Raw genomic sequence first — 18,464 nt, forward strand, 5'->3', positions numbered from 1 at the left:
GTAAGTATCTAGTGTTTGTTTTTTTTTACTTTTAGCATGGTAACCAGGGTAAACATCGGGTTACTAAGCGCGGCCCTGCGCTTAGTTACCCGATGTTTACCCTGGTTACCAGTGAAGACATCGCTGGATCGGTGTCACACACGCCGATCCAGCGATGTCTCCAGGGAGTCCAGCGACGAAATAAAGTTCTGGACTTTATTCAGCGACCAACGATCTCCCAGCAGGGGCCTGATCGTTGGTCGCTGTCACACAGAACAATTTCATTAACGATATCGTTGCTACGTCACAAATAGCAACGATATCGTTAACAATATCGTTATGTGTGAAGGTACCTTTACTTAAGTGGCTCCGCACAGGTCTATTTGCTTAACTGTTTATCCTTTCTATGTGATTAAAACCTTTGTTTGCTACTGAAAAGAAGCCAACATAGTGGACCTAGAATGATAAATCCCTGTGCAAAACCTTCTGAAATGTACCTATATGAGAAGCTTGGGGCAGATTGGTCCACTCGTTTGGCTGTAAATATTTGTATTCGTGTTTCATTTCTTTGGCGAATTTCTCAAGAATGGTAGGTCCTAGGGAGCTAAAACAGTCTAGAACTTTACAAAGTGAAGACCTGAAACCTTTTCTAAAACCTTCTTAAGTTCTTGTTTTTACCTAAATGTCAAATTCAGAGCAAATTGATTCAGTCGTTTGGATGGAAATTACCGTAATGTTTGCATTTGTGTTCTGTTTTTCCCCGAATATCTTGAGTTCGGTACAACTGATAGAACTGAAACTTATAGTAAAACCTTCTGCTGTGTCTGATTTACCTATGTGGCAAATTTGGGTCAGATTGGTTCAGTCGTTTTTCTCTAAATATTGGTTTTCATTATTCCATTTTTTAGAGAATATCTGAAGAATGGTAGGCCCTAGAGAGCTGAAACTTTGGCAAGAACCTGATTTATATATGTGCCGTATATTGTGCTGATTGGTCTAGTCCAGGGTTGTGAAACTCAATTGCACAGTCAGACAAAATTAAAAAGCTGGACAAAACATTATGACATTAATCACAAAAAAAAAGGCTGGTGAGGAGGGGAAAAATTTGGATTAGGTGAATATGCCTAGGGTAGGGAGAACCTCGATACTGCAAGAGAAGTTAGGGTTGTGGGGATGGTAGATTCAGTATATCAGGGAATGCAAAGGGTGTAGTGACTCTCAAATAGAAGGAATCACTGAAACAATAATATTCGCAGGATCAAGATTGTAGGGCATGAGCAAAAAGTGTAAACTCTCAATTCATAGAGAAATGATAGCCATGTACAAAAAACAAAATGGAGAATACAAGACCAAATAGAGCAATAAAATAAATCATGGCTTGAGTGCATTGGCTCAATAGCATACCTGTGTCCAGCTTGTGGAAGAGATGGAGGCTAGTAGGCGCTATGCACGCTGAGATGTATGGGAGAGTGCACTAATGTACAGAGAAGAGGAGGGAATTTCTGTCTCAGGTGAATGTTGGTTAGGAAGTGCTTCATAACTGGTGAGTGTGTGTTTTATATAGCTTTGTATTAACCAGGGAGCATGCCGGACTGGAAACATGAGCTTTGTAATATTAGCAGTGCATGCGCTATATATTTGCAGGCTAGTTCTACTAGACATTTGGTAATGTCTCACAGGCCAAATGTAATTACAGATGCATAAATAAAGGACAACAGAACTTCATTTTTATATATATAGAGGTTAAAATTTTACTAATCTATGTAGTTTACTAAGGTTTAATTTGCATTTCATTTTTCAGTTACTATTTCATCAGTATTTGTAAGCTAACATCAAGAGTGGAACCTACAGAAAGAAAAACTATAATTTTCCACCTCCATGTTGGCGTCAGTCTTCAGTTTGGCTTGCAAATACTGATTAAATACTGACCGAAAATATTGACTTGTGAATAGAGCTTCCATTTAATTTAATTAAACCATAAACAATGGACATACAATTTAATAAAAAAGTGTTATGAGAATCAAGTATTCTTCACAAAGATGCCTCTCTTTTACAAACCTCTAAGCTTGATGCAGCTCCCAATACAAAGCTGACATCAACCCCAATACTATTACCCCACTTGCTACTGCACCAGGGCACATGGGAAGACCATAGGCTACGCACCAGAATTAGCAGATTTTATGCAATCAACATTTCTCTGGCAACTGAAAGCTGATGTTTTTAGTCTGGGAGGGGGCCAATATCTCTTCCCCCTTCCTAGCCTATTAATATCAGCCCACAGCTGTCTGCCTAGCCTTTGTTATTAATTATAGGCTGGGCCGCACGTCCCCCCTGGGGTCCCCCATTTTAATAACAAATAAAGGCTAAGTATATAGCTGTGAGCTGAGATTAATAACCTGGGAAGCTCCATATTTATTTCCCCCTTCCCAGGCTATAAACATCAGTTTTCAGCTGTCGGTTTTCCATCAGCTGGTTATTAAAATTTTGCAGGACCCCACTTTTTTTTTAAGTTATTTATTTATGACTTAAATACATATTATTTATGACTTAAAAAAAACTTTTTTAAAACAAGTTTTAAGAAGTCACATTTCCAGTTTGCAAAAAAGACATGAAGGGGACACAGCATGTAGAAGAAGGTGTTCTGGTCAGATGAGAACAAAGTAAAACTTTTTTGGCTAAACGCAAAGTGCAATGGGTTTTAGCATATTAATACATAATTTTTATTTTAGATTTTCCCTGTAACTGGGCTAGTATAATAGCCCCTACTACAGTGGAATTTCTGCATAGCAGACCTGGCTGAGCCTCCTAGAGCCCAGCAGCTCCTCCTTACTTCCTACACCTAGAGATCACATGATTGCTGGGTCTGGGCTAGGGAGCAATGACCAATCTTCCTATGCTGTGCACACCGCACTGAATAAGTGCTGTGTATGAAGTGATCTGAAAGGCAGAGACAGTAATAAACCCTACTTGCCTTCTCATTGGGAAGTTCGGCAATATGCGACAGCCAGCTCCCCGAACCCACAAGCTGCCTGAATCCTGCAAGCTGCTTACTCTGCATTAACATTTTAGAACATCAGTGTAGAGTAAAGTGAGGATCGCCTGAACATTTAGGGTATGTGCACACGTCAGGATTTTTTCCTGACAAAATCCAGAGAATTCTGCCAGAAATCCGCGTGCTTTTTTTGCGCGGATTTCTCGCGGAATTTGCGCGTTTTTTGCGCTGATTTTTTGCGGATTTTTAGCGTTTTTTTTTTTTCCTGAATGACCTTTTTGATAGGAAATTCGCAAAAAATCCGGAAAAAGATAGAGCATGTCCGGATTTTTTGCGGGATGCGTTTTTTTTGCGGAAAAAACGCTAACATCTGCACAAAAAATGCGGAATGCATTCTAAATGATAGGATGCATAATGTTAGCGTTTTTTTACCGGATTTATAGCGTTTTTATAGCAAAATTCCGCAAAAAAAACGCTAAAAATCCTGACGTGTGCACATACCCTTAAAGTTTATGGGCAGTCCAGAAGTAATTAAACAACAATCTTCAGAGATATTTAGTCCATGGTAATAAGTAGTTCATTCATGTTCTGCTAATTGGAGGACAGTAATTTATTCAGTGTCCATATGGACAGTCCACTGTTTTGAAAGCACTGCAACTTCTTTGCTTTCCTGTAGAATTAATTTATTAGCAGTAATACTTTTTTATGCTTTGTACAGAAACTTTGACCCACTTGTATCAAAAGTGGTCTAATTTCAGCTGTCAGTTAAAACTTGCCTAAGTTAGTGACATATTCCTTAACCCCTTCATGACCCAGCCTATTTTGACCTTAAAGACCTTGCCGTTTTTTGCAATTCTGACCAGTGTCCCTTTATGAGGTAATAACTCAGGAACGCTTCAATGGATCCTAGCGGTTCTGAGATTGTTTTTTCGTGACATATTGGGCTTCATGTTAGTGGTAAATTTAGGTCAATAAATTCTGCGTTTATTTGTGATAAAAACGGAAATTTGGCGAAAATTTTGAAAATTTCGCAATTTTCACATTTTGAATTTTTATTCTGTTAAACCAGAGAGTTATGTGACACAAAATAGTTAATAAATAACATTTCCCACATGTATACTTTACATCAGCACAATTTTGGAAACAAAATTTTTTTTTGCTAGGAAGTTATAAGGGTTAAAATTTGACCAGCGATTTCTCATTTTTACAACGAAATTTACAAAACCATTTTTTTTAGGGACCACCTCACATTTGAAGTCAGTTTGAGGGGTCTATATGGCTGAAAATACCCAAAAGTGACACCATTCTAAAAACTGCACCCCTCAAGGTACTCAAAACCACATTCAAGAAGTTTATTAACCCTTCAGGTGCTTCACAGCAGCAGATGCAACATGGAAGGAAAAAATGAACATTTTTAGTCACAAAAATTATCTTTTAGCAACAATTTTTTTATTTTCCCAATGGTAAAAGGAGAAACTGAACCACGAAAGTTGTTGTCCAATTTGTCCTGAGTACGCTGATACCTCATATGTGGGGGTAAACCACTGTTTGGGCGCACGGCAGGGCTTGGAAGGGAAGGAGCGCCATTTGACTTTTTGAATGAAAAATTGGGCTCCACTCTTTAGCGGACACCATGTCACATTTGGAGAGCCCCCGTGTGCCTAAAAATTGGAGCTCCCCCATAAGTGACCCCATTTTGGAAACTAGACGCCCCAAGGAACTTATCTAGATGCATAGTGAGCACTTTGAACCCCCAGGTGCTTCACAAATTTATTCGTAAAAATGAAAAAGTACTTTTTTTCACAAAAAAATTCTTTTAGCCTCAATTTTTTCATTTTCACATGGGCAACAGGATAAAATGGATCCTAAAATTTGTTGGGCAATTTCTCCTGAGTACACCAATACCTCACATGTGGGGGTAAACCACTGTTTGGGCACATGGTAAGGCTCGGAAGGGAAGGAGCGCCATTTGACTTTTTGAATGGAAAATTCGCTCCAATTGTTAGCGGACACCATGTCGCGTTTGGAGAGCCCCTGTGTGCCTAAACATTGGAGCTCCCCCACAAGTGACCCCATTTTGGAAACTAGACCCCCCAAGGAACTTATCTAGATGCATATTGAGCACTTTAAACCCCCAGGTGCTTCACAGAAGTTTATAACGCAGAGCCATGAAAATAAAAAATCATTTTTCTTTCCTCATAAATGATTTTTTAGCCTGGAATTTCCTATTTTGCCAAGGGTAATAGGAGAAATTGTACCCCAAATGTTGTTGTCCAGTTTGTCCTGAGTACGCTGATACCCCATATGTGGGGGTAAACCACTGTTTGGGCGCACGGCAGGGCTCGGAAGGGAAGGCACGCCATTTGGCTTTTTAAATGGAAAATTAGCTCCAATCATTAGCTTACACCATGTCACGTTTGGAGAGCCCCTGTGTGCCTAAACATTGGAGATCCCCCAGAAATGACCCCATTTTGGAAACTAGACCCCCCAAAGGAACTAATCTAGATGTGTGGTGAGCACTTTGAACCCCCAAGTGCTTCACAGAAGTTTATAATGCAGAGCCATGAAAATAAAATAAAAAAATTATTTTCTCAAAAATGATCTTTTAGCCTGCAATTTTTTATTTTCCCAAGGGTAACAGGAGAAATTTGACCCCAAAAGTTGTTGTCCAGTTTCTCCTGAGTACGCTGATACCCCATATGTGGGGGTAAACTACTGTTTGGGCACATGTCGGGGCTCGGAATTGAAGTAGTGACGTTTTGAAATGCAGACTTTGATGGAATGCTCTGCGGGCGTCACGTTGCGTTTGCAGAGCCCCTGATGTGGCTAAACAGTAGAAACCCCCCACAAGTGACCCCATTTTGGAAACTAGACCCCGAAAGGAACTTATCTAGATGTGTGGTGAGCACTTTGAACCCCCAAGTGCTTCACAGAAGTTTATAATGCAAAGCCGTGAAAATAATAAATACGTTTTCTTTCCTCAAAAATAATTATTTAGCCCAGAATTTTTTATTTTCCCAAGGGTTACAGGAGAAATTGGACCTCAAAAGTTGTTGTCCAGTTTCTCCTGAGTACGCTGATACCCCATGTGTGGGGGTAAACCACTGTTTGTGCACACGTCGGGGCTCAGAAGGGAAGTAGTGACTTTTGAAATGCAGACTTTGATGGAATGCTCTGCGGGCGTCACGTTGCGTTTGCAGAGCCCCTGATGTGGCTAAACAGTAGAAACCCCCCACAAGTGACCCCATTTTGGAAACTAGACCCCGAAAGGAACTTATCTAGATGTGTGGTGAGCACTTTGAACCTCCAATTGCTTCACAGAAGTTTATAATGCAGAGCCGTGAAAATAATAAATACGTTTTCTTTCCTCAAAAATAATTATTTAGCCCAGAATTTTTTATTTTCCCAAGGGTTACAGGAGAAATTGGACCCCAAAAGTTGTTGTCCAGTTTCTCCTGAGTACGCTGATACCCCATGTGTGGGGGTAAACCCCTGTTTGGGCACACGTCGGGGCTCAGAAGGGAAGTAGTGACTTTTGAAATGCAGACTTTGATGGAATGGTCTGCGGGCGTCACGTTGCGTTTGCAGAGCACCTGGTGTGCCTAAACAGTAGAAACCCCCCACAAGTGACCCCATTTTAGAAACTAGACCCCCCAAGGAGCTTATCTAGATATGTGGTGAGCACTTTGATCCCCCAAGTGCTTCACAGACGTTTACAACGCAGAGCCGTGAAAATAAAAAATCATTTTTATTTCCTCAAAAATGATGTTTTAGCAAGCATTTTTTTATTTTCACAAGGGTAACAGGAGAAATTGGACCCCAGTAATTGTTGCGCAGTTTATCCTGAGTATGCTGGTACCCCATATGTGGGGGTAAACCACTGTTTGGGCGCACGTCGGGGCTCGGAAGTGAGGGAGCACCATTTGACTTTTTGAATACGAGATTGGTTGGACTCAATGGTGGCGCCATGTTGCGTTTGGAGACCCCTGATGTGCCTAAACAGTGGAAACCCCTCAATTCTACCTCCAACACTAACCCCCCCACACCCCTAACCCTAATCCCAACTGTAGCCATAACCCTAATCACAACCCTAACCACAACCCTAATTCCCACCCTAAGGCTATGTGCCCACGTTGCGGATTCGTGTGAGATTTTTCAGCATCATTTTTGAAAAATCCGCGGGTAAAAGGCACTGCGTTTTACCTGCGGATTTTCCGCGGATTTCCAGTGTTTTTTGTGCGGATTTCACCTGCGGATTCCTATTGAGGAACAGGTGTAAAACGCTGCGGAATCCGCACAAAGAATTGACATGCTGCGGAAAATAAAACGCAGCGTTTCCGCGCGGTATTTTCCGCACCATGGGCACAGCGGATTTGGTTTTCCATAGGTTAAACCTACTGTAAACATACTGTAAACCTGATGGAACACTGCTGCGAATATGCAGCGGCCAATCCGCTGCTGATCCGCAGCCAAATCCGCACTGTGTGCACATAGCCTAATTCTAAAAATATGTGCACACGCTGCGGAAAATGCTGCGGATCCGCAGCAGTTTCCCATGAGTTTACAGTTCAATGTAAACCTATGGGAAACAAAAATCGCTGTATACATGCTGCGGAAAAACTGCACGGAAACGCAGCGGTTTACATTCCGCAGCATGTCACTTCTTTGTGCGGATTCCGCAGCGGTTTTACAACTGCTCAAATAGAAAATCGCAGTTGTAAAACCGCAGTGAAATGCGCAGAAAAACCGCGGTAAATCCGCCATAAATCCGCAGCAGTTTAGCACTGCGGATTTATCAAATCCGCAGCGGAAAAATCCGCAGAGGACCAGAATACGTGTGCACATACCGAAACCCTAACCCTAACCCTACCCCTAACCCTAACCCTATTCTAACATTAGTGGGAAAAAAAATTCTTTATTTTTTTATTGTCCCTACCTATGGGAGTGACAAAGGGGGGGGGGGGTCATTTATTATTTTTTTTATTTTGATCACTGAGATATAATCTATCTCAGTGATCAAAATGCAGTTTGGAACGAATCTGCCGGCCGACAGATTCGGCGGGCGCACTGCGCATGCGCCCGCCATTTTGGAAGATGGCGGCGCCCAGGGAGAAGACGGACGGACCCCGGCAGGATCGGTAAGTATGATGGGGTGGGGGGGAGCACGGGGGGGGGAATCGGAGCATGGGGGGTGGATCGGAGCGCGGGAGGGGTGGAACGGAGCACGGGGGTGGTGGAACGGAGCACGGGGGGTGGAACGGAGCACGGGGGGTGGAACGGAGCACGAGGGGGGGTAGATCGGAGTGCAGGGGGGGTGATTGGAGCAGGGGGGGGTGATTGGAGCACAGGAGTGAGCGGACAAGAGCACGGGGGGAGCGGAGCACAGGACGGAGGGGAGCCGGAGCAGTGTACCGGACAGATCGGGGGGTTGGGGGGGCGATGGGTGAGGTGGGGGCACATTAGTGTTTCCAGCCATGGCCGATGATATTGCAGCATCGGCCATGGCTGGATTGTAATATTTCACCAGTTATAATAGGTGAAATATTACAAATCGCTCTGATTGGCAGTTTCACTTTCAACAGCCAATCAGATCGATCGTAGCCACGAGGGGGTGAAGCCACCCCCCCCTGGGCTAAACTACCACTCCCCCTGTCCCTGCAGATCGGGTGAAATGGGAGTTAACCCTTTCACCCGATCTGCAGGGACGCGATCTTTCCATGACGCCACATAGGCGTCATGGGTCGGATTGGCACCGACTTTCATGACGCCTACGTGGCGTCATGGGTCGGGAAGGGGTTAACATGATTAACCTTCACAATGGCTTAAACGGCAGTACTTTTTCTACAACAGGGTCTGACGTTTCAGATGAAACCTTTTTTCATCCGCACCTTTTTTTTTTTTGCATTTCAAGTTTGGTATGTCACACCAACTTTACACTCAAGTTTTATAAAATAAGAACTCGCTTATATGAACGTATACATCGGACGAGTGCTGCTTGATGTTTTATCGGATATCACTCGAACTAATGTTATACTATGGGGCAGTGGTGGTCAGCTTTTTTTTTCTCATACCGATTCAGCATGAGAAAATATTGCAGCATGTTGCAATTTGCAGCGCAAATCGGATGACAAGCACCCATGCAACTTTATAGGTGCGTGGAAATCATCGGGCTACACTCGGATAATATCCGCGTGAAGTCCGATTTCCACAGACGTAACGAATAGAAAATATGGAGAAATTTTGTTCCTCATCTTCTCCTCACCGTGCTACGGTTCTCTCATCCCAGAGAATCAGATCACACTAAGTTGACACTCTGGTCAAATTATGATCAGAGTTTGATCGGAGTGTCATTAACATAATCAGTTGAATTCTCTCACATGAGATAATCTGTGGTTGTGTGACCCCGGCCTTAGGCTTAGGATGCTAGTGAGATTGGCCCAACACCCAGATCTCCCACTGATAAGCTTTTTCAGCTCCAGCAGTGACTGAACCTACACAGTGAACAGGGTTAGAACATCACAACTCCTTTCATTGTGTAGTGGCCATTGCCAAGAGATGCAACCCAACTCTTATACACTTCAGTATGAGCTAAGCTGCAGTTCTTATCAACAGTCAATAGGGAACAGAGCTGTGCAGTCCCAGCGTCGTTCACTGTTTACATCAAGCCAACATAGCTGAAAACAGCTGATCGGTTGGGATTCTGGATGCCCATTGAATTCATATGAATGACTTTTCCTAAGAATAGGTCATCCAAAGCCTGGACAACCCTTTCAAAGTGGCAATAGTGTGCACAAATGTAAAAAGCGTACAAATTAGTTTTCGTATTATTGCGTAGACAGTTGAGATTTCTAGTGCGCACTGTATGTTTGCTGCTTTTTCCCCCGACTCTAAAATTGAGTGACTGAAAATTAAATTGACTATGAATCTCAGCTAAAAATTGTCCTTCTGTTAGCTTTTGTATGAAAATGGGCAAAATAAATTTTTGGGCTACTGCCTGCATTTCCACAGTGAAGCGGGTAAGGTTTTACTTACAATCGCATGTATACAAACACATTCCGGTCATGAAATGAATATGGATCTACAGTATGTGTACGTAAGATCCTGCCTGGAATTCTTTGCTGTGGACTTTAAGGGAACTTAGAAGAATGGAAAGGAGAGAAAAACAAGAAGTTTGATGTCACCTAGACAGCACTGGCTGTTCTCACTCTAAACATAATCAAAACTTTGCACATATGTGTTCAGGAAACAGTTTGCATGTCACAAGAAAAATATGGTCTCGATTAACATTTTGAGTAATTACAACTGGGAAAAATAAGGCATATATCACAACAAAGTCTAGCAAAAAGTTTACAAATGTATTTAAATGAAGCTTAGATTATATTTGTTGACAGATGTCTTGATCATAAAATGTTTTCATGTGTTCTTCTGTTTTACATGGCCACCACAAATTTTATTAGACTAGTATGGTCTGCAGAGATCTGCCACTGCTCAGGAAACAGTCATACACCAGTGTGTTTTCTTTTCACTTTGACAGTCTTGATTTGTGATGGACACAGGGCAGTTCGTGTACACAAATAGTTAACCATGATGGCTGTAAGTATGTCCCAAGTGTGGAAAGGTTAATTGGGATCAAAAAAATACTTGAAGTACAAAAAATACCATACATTCGTAAAACACAACTTCATAAGTAAAAGTTCATGACTTGTCTTATAGATTCAGTTTTTAGAAGACTATTGCATGAAATGAAAATCTACAGTCATGGCCAAATTTTTGGCACCCTTGAAATTGTTCCAGAAAATGAAGTATTTCTCCAAGAAAATAATTGCAATTACACATGTTTTGCTATACACATGTTTATTTATTTTGTGTGTATTGGAGCAACATAAAAAAACAGAGACAAAAATGCAAATTGAACATAATTTCACACAAAACCCGAAATGGACCAGAAAATTTTTTTGGCACCCTCATCTTACCTTATTTTTTGGACTATAAATCGCATCAGACCATAAGACGCACCTATGTTTTATGGGAGGAAAATAGAAAAAAACATTGAAGAAAAAATGTGGTCATGACGCACTTATGAGGGGTGAGAATCTGCTGCTGACACTGTTGTAAGGGAAATGTCCCCAAATTCTGTACTAATGTTCCCCATCCTGGTATATATGATCCTCATCCTGGTATATATTGTCCCCCCATCCTTATATTTATCCCCATCCTGATAAACATGGCCCCCCATGCAGGTATACATGGCCCTTCATTTGGGTATACATGGCCTTCCATCCTGGTACACATGGCCCACCCATCCTGGTATACATGTCGCCCATCATGCCACACACATAAAAAATAATCGATTCTACACACCTTCACTCTGTTTCCTCGTAGTGAGGCATCCTGTTCTGATGGCAGCAGCTGACTTCAGCATGTAAGCAGCGCATTATGTCACTGTCATGCGCCCCCACATTCCGACATCAGCTGTTGATATTCACTGCTCCGCACACCCGGGACTATGGGAGTGGAAAGCAGTGAGTATTCATTTTTTTTGTAATAGCGGACACACGTGATCGCCCAGCCACTTCAGGAAGCCGATGGCTGCAGCTAGCACGTGTGACCTCTGTTAAAGAGAATGAAAATTCACTTCTCTAAACTCCCATAGTCCCACCCAGCTAATAGCGGACACGTGATCTCCCAGCCGCTTCATTATTATTATTATTATTTATTTATATAGCACTATTGATTCCATGGTGCTGTACATCAGAAGGGGTTACATACAAATTACAGATATCACTTACGAAATTAGTCGGCGGCTGCAGCTAACACGTGTGCCTGCTATTAAAGAGAATGAATATTCACTGCTCCACAGGCTCACAGTCCCTTCTATTCACTGAAGCCGGCGCTGAGGGGGCCGGACTATGGGTGTGGGGAGCAGTGAATTTTCCTTTCCCTTAATAGCAGGTTCATCCGGACTATCCCCACTTTCCTCCAAAAATTTTTGGGAAAAAAGTGGGTCTTACAGTCCGCAAAAGATGGTAATATTTGGTTTCACAACCAGTTAAAATAAATAACTGCAATCAATCGTGTCCTATAACCATCAGCTTCTTGCATCTCTCAACTGGACCACTCTTCTTTTGCAAACTGTTCCAGGTCTTTTATATTTGAAGGTTGCCTTCTCCCAACTTCAATTTTAAGATCTCTCCTCAGGTCTGGTGGGATTTAGATCCGGTCTCATTGCTGGCCATTTCAGAACTCTCTAGCTCTATGTTTCCATCCATTTCTGGGTGCTTCTTGAAGTATGTTTGGGGTCATTGCCCTGCTGGATGACCCATGAGCTAGGAGGCAAACCCAGCTTTCTGACACTGGACATTACATTGCAACCTAAGATCCTTTGGAAATTTTCAGATTTCATGATGTCTTCCACACAATCAAGGCACCCAGTGCCAGAGGCAGCAAAACAACCTCAAAACATCTTTAACCCGTTTCCGACATTGGGCGTAATAGAACGCCGATATCGGACTCCCCTGTTTGGAGCAGGCTCCAGCGCAGAACCCGCACATGACAGCTGATATATAGAGCTGAAATGTGTCCACAACAGCCGCAAGTGGAGTCGTGATCCACCCGTGGCTGTTAATTAGTTAATTGCCAATCTCTAACAGCGGCATTTAACTCGCGTTTACCGGAGCGCATCACTAAACCTGCCCATCGATAACCCCATCATGTGATCGCGAATCACCGATGGGTCGGCATGACAACCTGGGGTCTCCAGCAGACCTCTATGGTCGTCATAGCCAGATTGCCCTGTGGTCGGTGCTCATAGCAAGTGAGCATTTCTGCTACATACAGGTGATCTGATCATCGCCTGTATGTAGTAGAGACAATCAGACAACTGCAGCTTCTAGTCTCCAATGAAGACTATTGAAGCATGCAAAAAGTAAAAAAAAAAAGTTTTTTAAAATATTAACAAAATAAAAGTTCAACTCACCCTTTTGCCCCTTTCAAAATTAAACAATAGAATCGCCCAGTCAATATACATTTTTTTTACCTGATCGTTAAACTGCGTAATGAGAAAAAAGTCAAAACGCAAGGACTACATTTTTGTGGTCGCTGCAACATTGCATTAAAATGCAATAATGGGTGATAAAAAAAATCTGCACCAAAATGGTATCATTAGAAACGTCAGATCGGCGCACAAAAAAATAAGCCCTGACCCAACCCCAGATCGCGAAAAATGGAGATGCTATGGGTATCGAAAAATGGCGCAATTTTTTTTTTAAACAAACTGGATTTTTTTTTCAAAACATAAAAGAACCTAGACATGTTTGGTGCCTATGAACTCGTAATGACCTGGAGAATCACAATGGCTGTTCAGTTTCAGCATGTAATGAACATTGTAAAAGGAAAAAGAAAAAAAAACTGCACCGCAGTTTCACCGCACTTGGATTTTTTTTTCTGTTTTCCAGTACACAACATGTTAAACGGAATGGTGTAGTTCAAAAGTACAACTTGTCGCACAAAAAACAAGTGCTCACAAGGCCATTTTGACCAAAAAATAAAAAAAAGTTATGGCTCTAGGAAGAAGGGGAGCAAAAAACAAAAATGCAAAAACAAAAAATACCACTGGCGGTTAAGGGGTTAAACCTCTACCATATTTAACAGTAGATATGGTGTTCTTTGTAGCCCTCATTCCATTTTTGATAAACAGTAGAATGATGTGCTCTGTCATGGTCCCATATGTCAGCAAGAAGGATTTTGTCTTACGCTGTGTGCCATACGTTGCGGATTTTTCGCGTTTGTTCGCTATAAAAACGCAATAAAAATGCATAAAAAACGCATACATATGCATCCCATCATTTAGAATGCAATCGGCAATTTTTGTACACGTTGCGTTTTTTTCTGCGAAAAAAACACAGCATGTTCATTAATTTTGCGGATTTTTTGCAATTTCCCTCTATATTGAGGGCAGTACGGTGGCTCAGTGGTTAACACTGCAGCCTTGCAGCGCTGGAGTCCTGGGTTCAAACCCCACCAAGGACAACATCTGCAAAGAGTTTGTATGTTCTCTCCGTGCTTGCGTGCATTTCCTCCGGGCACTCCGGTTTCCTCCCACATTCCAAAGACATACTGATAGGGAATTTAGATTGTGAGCCCCATCAGGGACAGTGATGATAATGTGTGTAACCTGTAAAGCGCTGCGGAATATGTTAGCGCTATATAAAAATAAAAGATTAAAAGATTATTATTGCATTGGGAAATCTCCGGAAAAACCACAAAAAAAAATGCATGCGGATTTCTTGCAGAAAATGTCCGGTTTTGCTCAGGAAATTTCTGCAAGAAATCCTGACGTGTGCACATACCCTTACTCACATTTTGTTAAATTGCAGTCTATCTTTTCCATGTCTCTGTTTAGCAGTGGGCTATTCCAGGGTCTCCTGCCATAGCCTTTCATTTCATTCAAATGTCAACACACAGTTTACACTGACAATGATGCACCTTGAGCCTGCAGGACGGCTTGAATTTCTTTAGAACTTAATTAAAGCACACACATACACACAATGCAAAGATTGAGTCAACTTCTCCACTTTTTATATGGTTTCAGGTGTGATTTTCATATTGCCCACACCTGTTACTTGCCACAGGTGAGTTTGAACTAACATCACATGCTTGAAACAAAGTTGTTTACCCACAATTTTGGAAAGGTGTCAACAATTATGTCATGCCCAATTTTGGGGTTTAGTGTGAAATTATGTTCAATTTGCCTTTATTTTTTGTATAACAAAATGTGTAATTTCAATAATTTTCTAGGAGAAATACGTCATTTTCTAGAGCAGTTTCAAGGGTGCCAACACTTTTGGCTATGACTGACTGTATCTAAATATATTAACTGAAGAAGAGGAATATTTTAGTCAGTCCTGTCTTGTAAAACCATTATAAATTAGTTAAATAATATATATATATATATATATACATATATATATAATATATATATATATATATATATATATATATATTATATATATATGTACATATAATACAACCTGTTTCAATTTGTCTGCATAAAGTAGGACATACCTTTTACATATTGTACTTTTTTATGTTGTAGGAGGCATTTTGAGCAAATGGTGGTGCACTTCAATATGGCATCTGCAGAAGAGCTTGCTCGACATTTTGTCAGTGTGAAATCACATGTGAGACAAGACATGCTTCGAGAATTTTATGTCAAAAGATATTCTGAGGTGTCAGATCTTTACCCAAATCAAGTTCCGATAACTGCAAATGAAAAGAAAGAAAGCAAATCTAAGACTAATGTAAAAAAAATGAAAAGAAGAACGAAATGTATAGATACTTCTCCAAAGTACACGAGTAGAATGATTCCCGCTTCTGGGAATTTAGACAATAATGATGACTGTGCACGGAAAAATGAAATTTCTTTCACAAAAATGGATCATCTCACAGACACCAGAAATACTGAATCGTCTCTTAATATGACTATGGAAAAGTCTAGTAATGACCACAAACGTAAACAGTTTCTATATACTGAGTTGAAAATGATAGAACCTGGAACAAGTTTTTCCAAAGAAATCAACCATGTCACAGAAGACCACTTGTTAAAACAAGAAAGTCTGCCGGGAAAAACAAGGAAAGACTCTGTTGCTGACTTGCTTGGTGATACATCTATATTGGATGATCTTTTTAACTCTCAGAGTAATTATCGCTTGGGTGTGCCACCAACATCTTCTCAGTGTGAACCTGCAACAGCCAAACCAAGACAACGCTCTAAAGACTTCTGGGATATTCTTAGTGAACAAAATGATGAAAGTATTAACAGACTCACTGACTTGTCTGTAATTCAAAAAGTTTGTGAGTCTTCAATTTTGCCTTCAGTGTCTAAAAAGGATAGCTGGAATGATTCAATGTGGGTAAAGAATGAAAATTTCTTATGGAGGAAGAAAGAAAATACACAAGACTGACCTCAAAATCATCTCAAATTTATTCCTTAAATTGCTTTTGTGCAGATTTATTTCATGTTTCAAATTAAAATATGATCTGCGTGATTATATGGGTTGTGAGTGAATTAAGATTTTTTTATTTTTTCATATTGAAACTGTTGGGGTGCTTTCAGATTGTGCTTTTTTCACATTTGTGGGTCCCATCGGAGCTTGTGTCCGATCTCCCACTAAACAGGATTGAAATATATGCACCGACGGGGCCATAGAATATAATGGTGCTTTCAGCGTGAACGTGAGCTCTCACGTGCATCATTTTGGGCGTATACGGCTACTGGACACCAACATTCAGGCATAGTTGACTACATCTCGTTGCTTAGACATCTAAAAACAATCAACTCTATCCAAAGACATTGAAGTACCAAGTCTCAGTCTATAATATGACTTAAAACCACCCAACATGGATAACAAATTACCATATTGTGGTATCTATACTGCGATTTTCGCCACTATCAGCACATTTCTTATGTATTATAGCCCCTGTTTCTTTTAGGCCTCAAACAGACGTCCAGTCCTCTTGTATGAGTGCTATCCGTGGTTTTCATGGATATCACTCATACCTATGATAGTTTGTGGGGCCATTCACATGTCCATGACTTTTTGTGGATCTAGTGGTTCTTGGAAAATCGCATGGACATGTACGCTTTTGATCCAAGCAAAATTGTGAATGCATATCTATGGGTCTGTAAACAAATGAGACTGCACTCGTATCCGAGTGCAGTCCTATTTTCATGGACTGTAACATAGAAGACGGTGGAGAAACTTTTTTTTTCCCTCCACGTAACTGATGACATTGGACGACAATCTGATCAAATTCTGATCAGGAAAGGAAGGGAGGAAAATGAGGGTGCATCGTATAATCCGAATGTAGCTTATTGGGTGGGGGGCGGCTGCAGTGCAGCGGGGTAACAGAAGGCAGGGTCATTGCTGCAGGAGGCCGGCGGTGGCTGGAGTGGGGCGATTCTGCGGGCCCCAGGCTGGGAGGAGGAGGTGCCCCTACAGTACGAGGTTGCGCTGGGCTTTCACAAAATGTCAGCAGTGAGCGTAGTCCACTGCACTTCCCATTGATTTGCCTGCAGTGTTCGTCTGGAAAATGGCCGCTGGAGGTGGCGTATGCACAGATTAAGATCTTGGGAGATGAAATCTCAATCTGCTGCCACCAGCTTCCTGCAGCAGCGACCCTGCCTCCTGTTACCCCACTCCACCTCCGCTACCGTAAAATCAGAGTATAAAACGCACCACCATTTGTTATCCCTGTGAGGCTATTTTAGTCTAATTATTGGCTGAGACCCGCTGCCTCAATATTTTTGGACAGTTATAAATATTTTGATGTCTAGTCACTGGTCTGTGGATGTCTATGTAAATAAAGTTATATGTTTTTCTACTTGAGGTGCAACCTTAATGTGTATGTCTCTTTTTGTCTTTTGTTGGATACTTTTATTTATAATGCTGAACCATATATGTATTTAATTCTACCTGCATGTATGTCCCAATAGGTTCCATTTAGGACCAGCTCCTCGGTATTATGTCATTATCTGGGTTAAAAGGGTTGTCCAGGCTTGAGGTGAAAGTCTGCAGTTATTCTATGTGACTCAGTATTCACGCTGTCAGGATTCTCCAATGTTGAAGGTGGAAGCGGACAGTCGTGTGACCGCATCTATGTGATTTGAATAGTTTGTCACATGCCGACTAGATGTGCTCATCCTCAATAGCAAGTGTGTCTAGTCGGAATGTGTCCGGAAGTGTGCAAACCAAATACAGGTGTTCATGTGACATCTCACTTTCATTGGCAACGCTGGAGAATACAGACAGTGTGCACACACAGAGTGACTGTATACTTTCATCACAAGCCTGGACGACCCATTTAAACTTATGCGAGTGTAGCGTATTGTTCTGTACTCGGACCACTATGCATAGAGGAGCAAGAACTGAAAATGTATTTGCTAGATATGCTTGTACCTCTTTAACCGATTCTGTTTTACCATTCCTGTTGTAATATTAACATAAAACTGTATATGATGGCTGAAAATTGCATCTTACATTTTTCACATGAACAGAGGTACCTTGTGGAAAACTTCTATCATTTATTAAAAAATTACAAACTTGTCATATAGCATTTCATTATTTTTAACAGTTCAGCAGCTAACATTTTCTAAGGAAATAAAACAACTTTTGGAGTTATTCTTTCAACATTGCAATAATATGCGATGGTTTATTATTTTGACTGCTGTTTCTTTGTCATTAAAAAGTCATATAATGAAACAAATTAGCAACGAATTTAGCACCTATTTAGGCATATTGTCATTGTAGAATTTTTAATTTTTCTAATCTCAGGTTCTCTGATAATTGCTAATGATTTTTTCTCTAGATCACACCAGATAAGTGTAAAAATATACAATAATAAAATAATACTTGTTGTGAATTTATAGAATTTGCGGAGAAATATCAGGAAAATCTGGTTGAGTTTATTGTTCATATACCTTGTTATGTTATGA

The 18,464-nt window shown here is 41.1% G+C and overlaps 1 protein-coding gene across 1 annotated transcript in view; it reads left to right on the forward strand.

The window, feature by feature from the left end:
• Positions 1-18,076, forward strand: part of ERCC6L2 (ERCC excision repair 6 like 2) — a 271,617-nt gene extending 253,541 nt beyond the window's left edge. Inside the window, exon 19 of the mRNA XM_069762035.1 lies at positions 15,066-18,076. Coding sequence (XP_069618136.1) covers positions 15,066-15,933 — 868 coding nt within the window. The 3' untranslated portion in view covers positions 15,934-18,076. The remainder of the gene's footprint in view (positions 1-15,065) is intronic.
• Positions 18,077-18,464: the final 388 nt, after the last annotated feature.

This window comes from Ranitomeya imitator, chromosome 1 (genome assembly GCF_032444005.1).
Source record: "Ranitomeya imitator isolate aRanImi1 chromosome 1, aRanImi1.pri, whole genome shotgun sequence".
Classification (NCBI taxonomy): domain Eukaryota; kingdom Metazoa; phylum Chordata; class Amphibia; order Anura; family Dendrobatidae; genus Ranitomeya; species Ranitomeya imitator.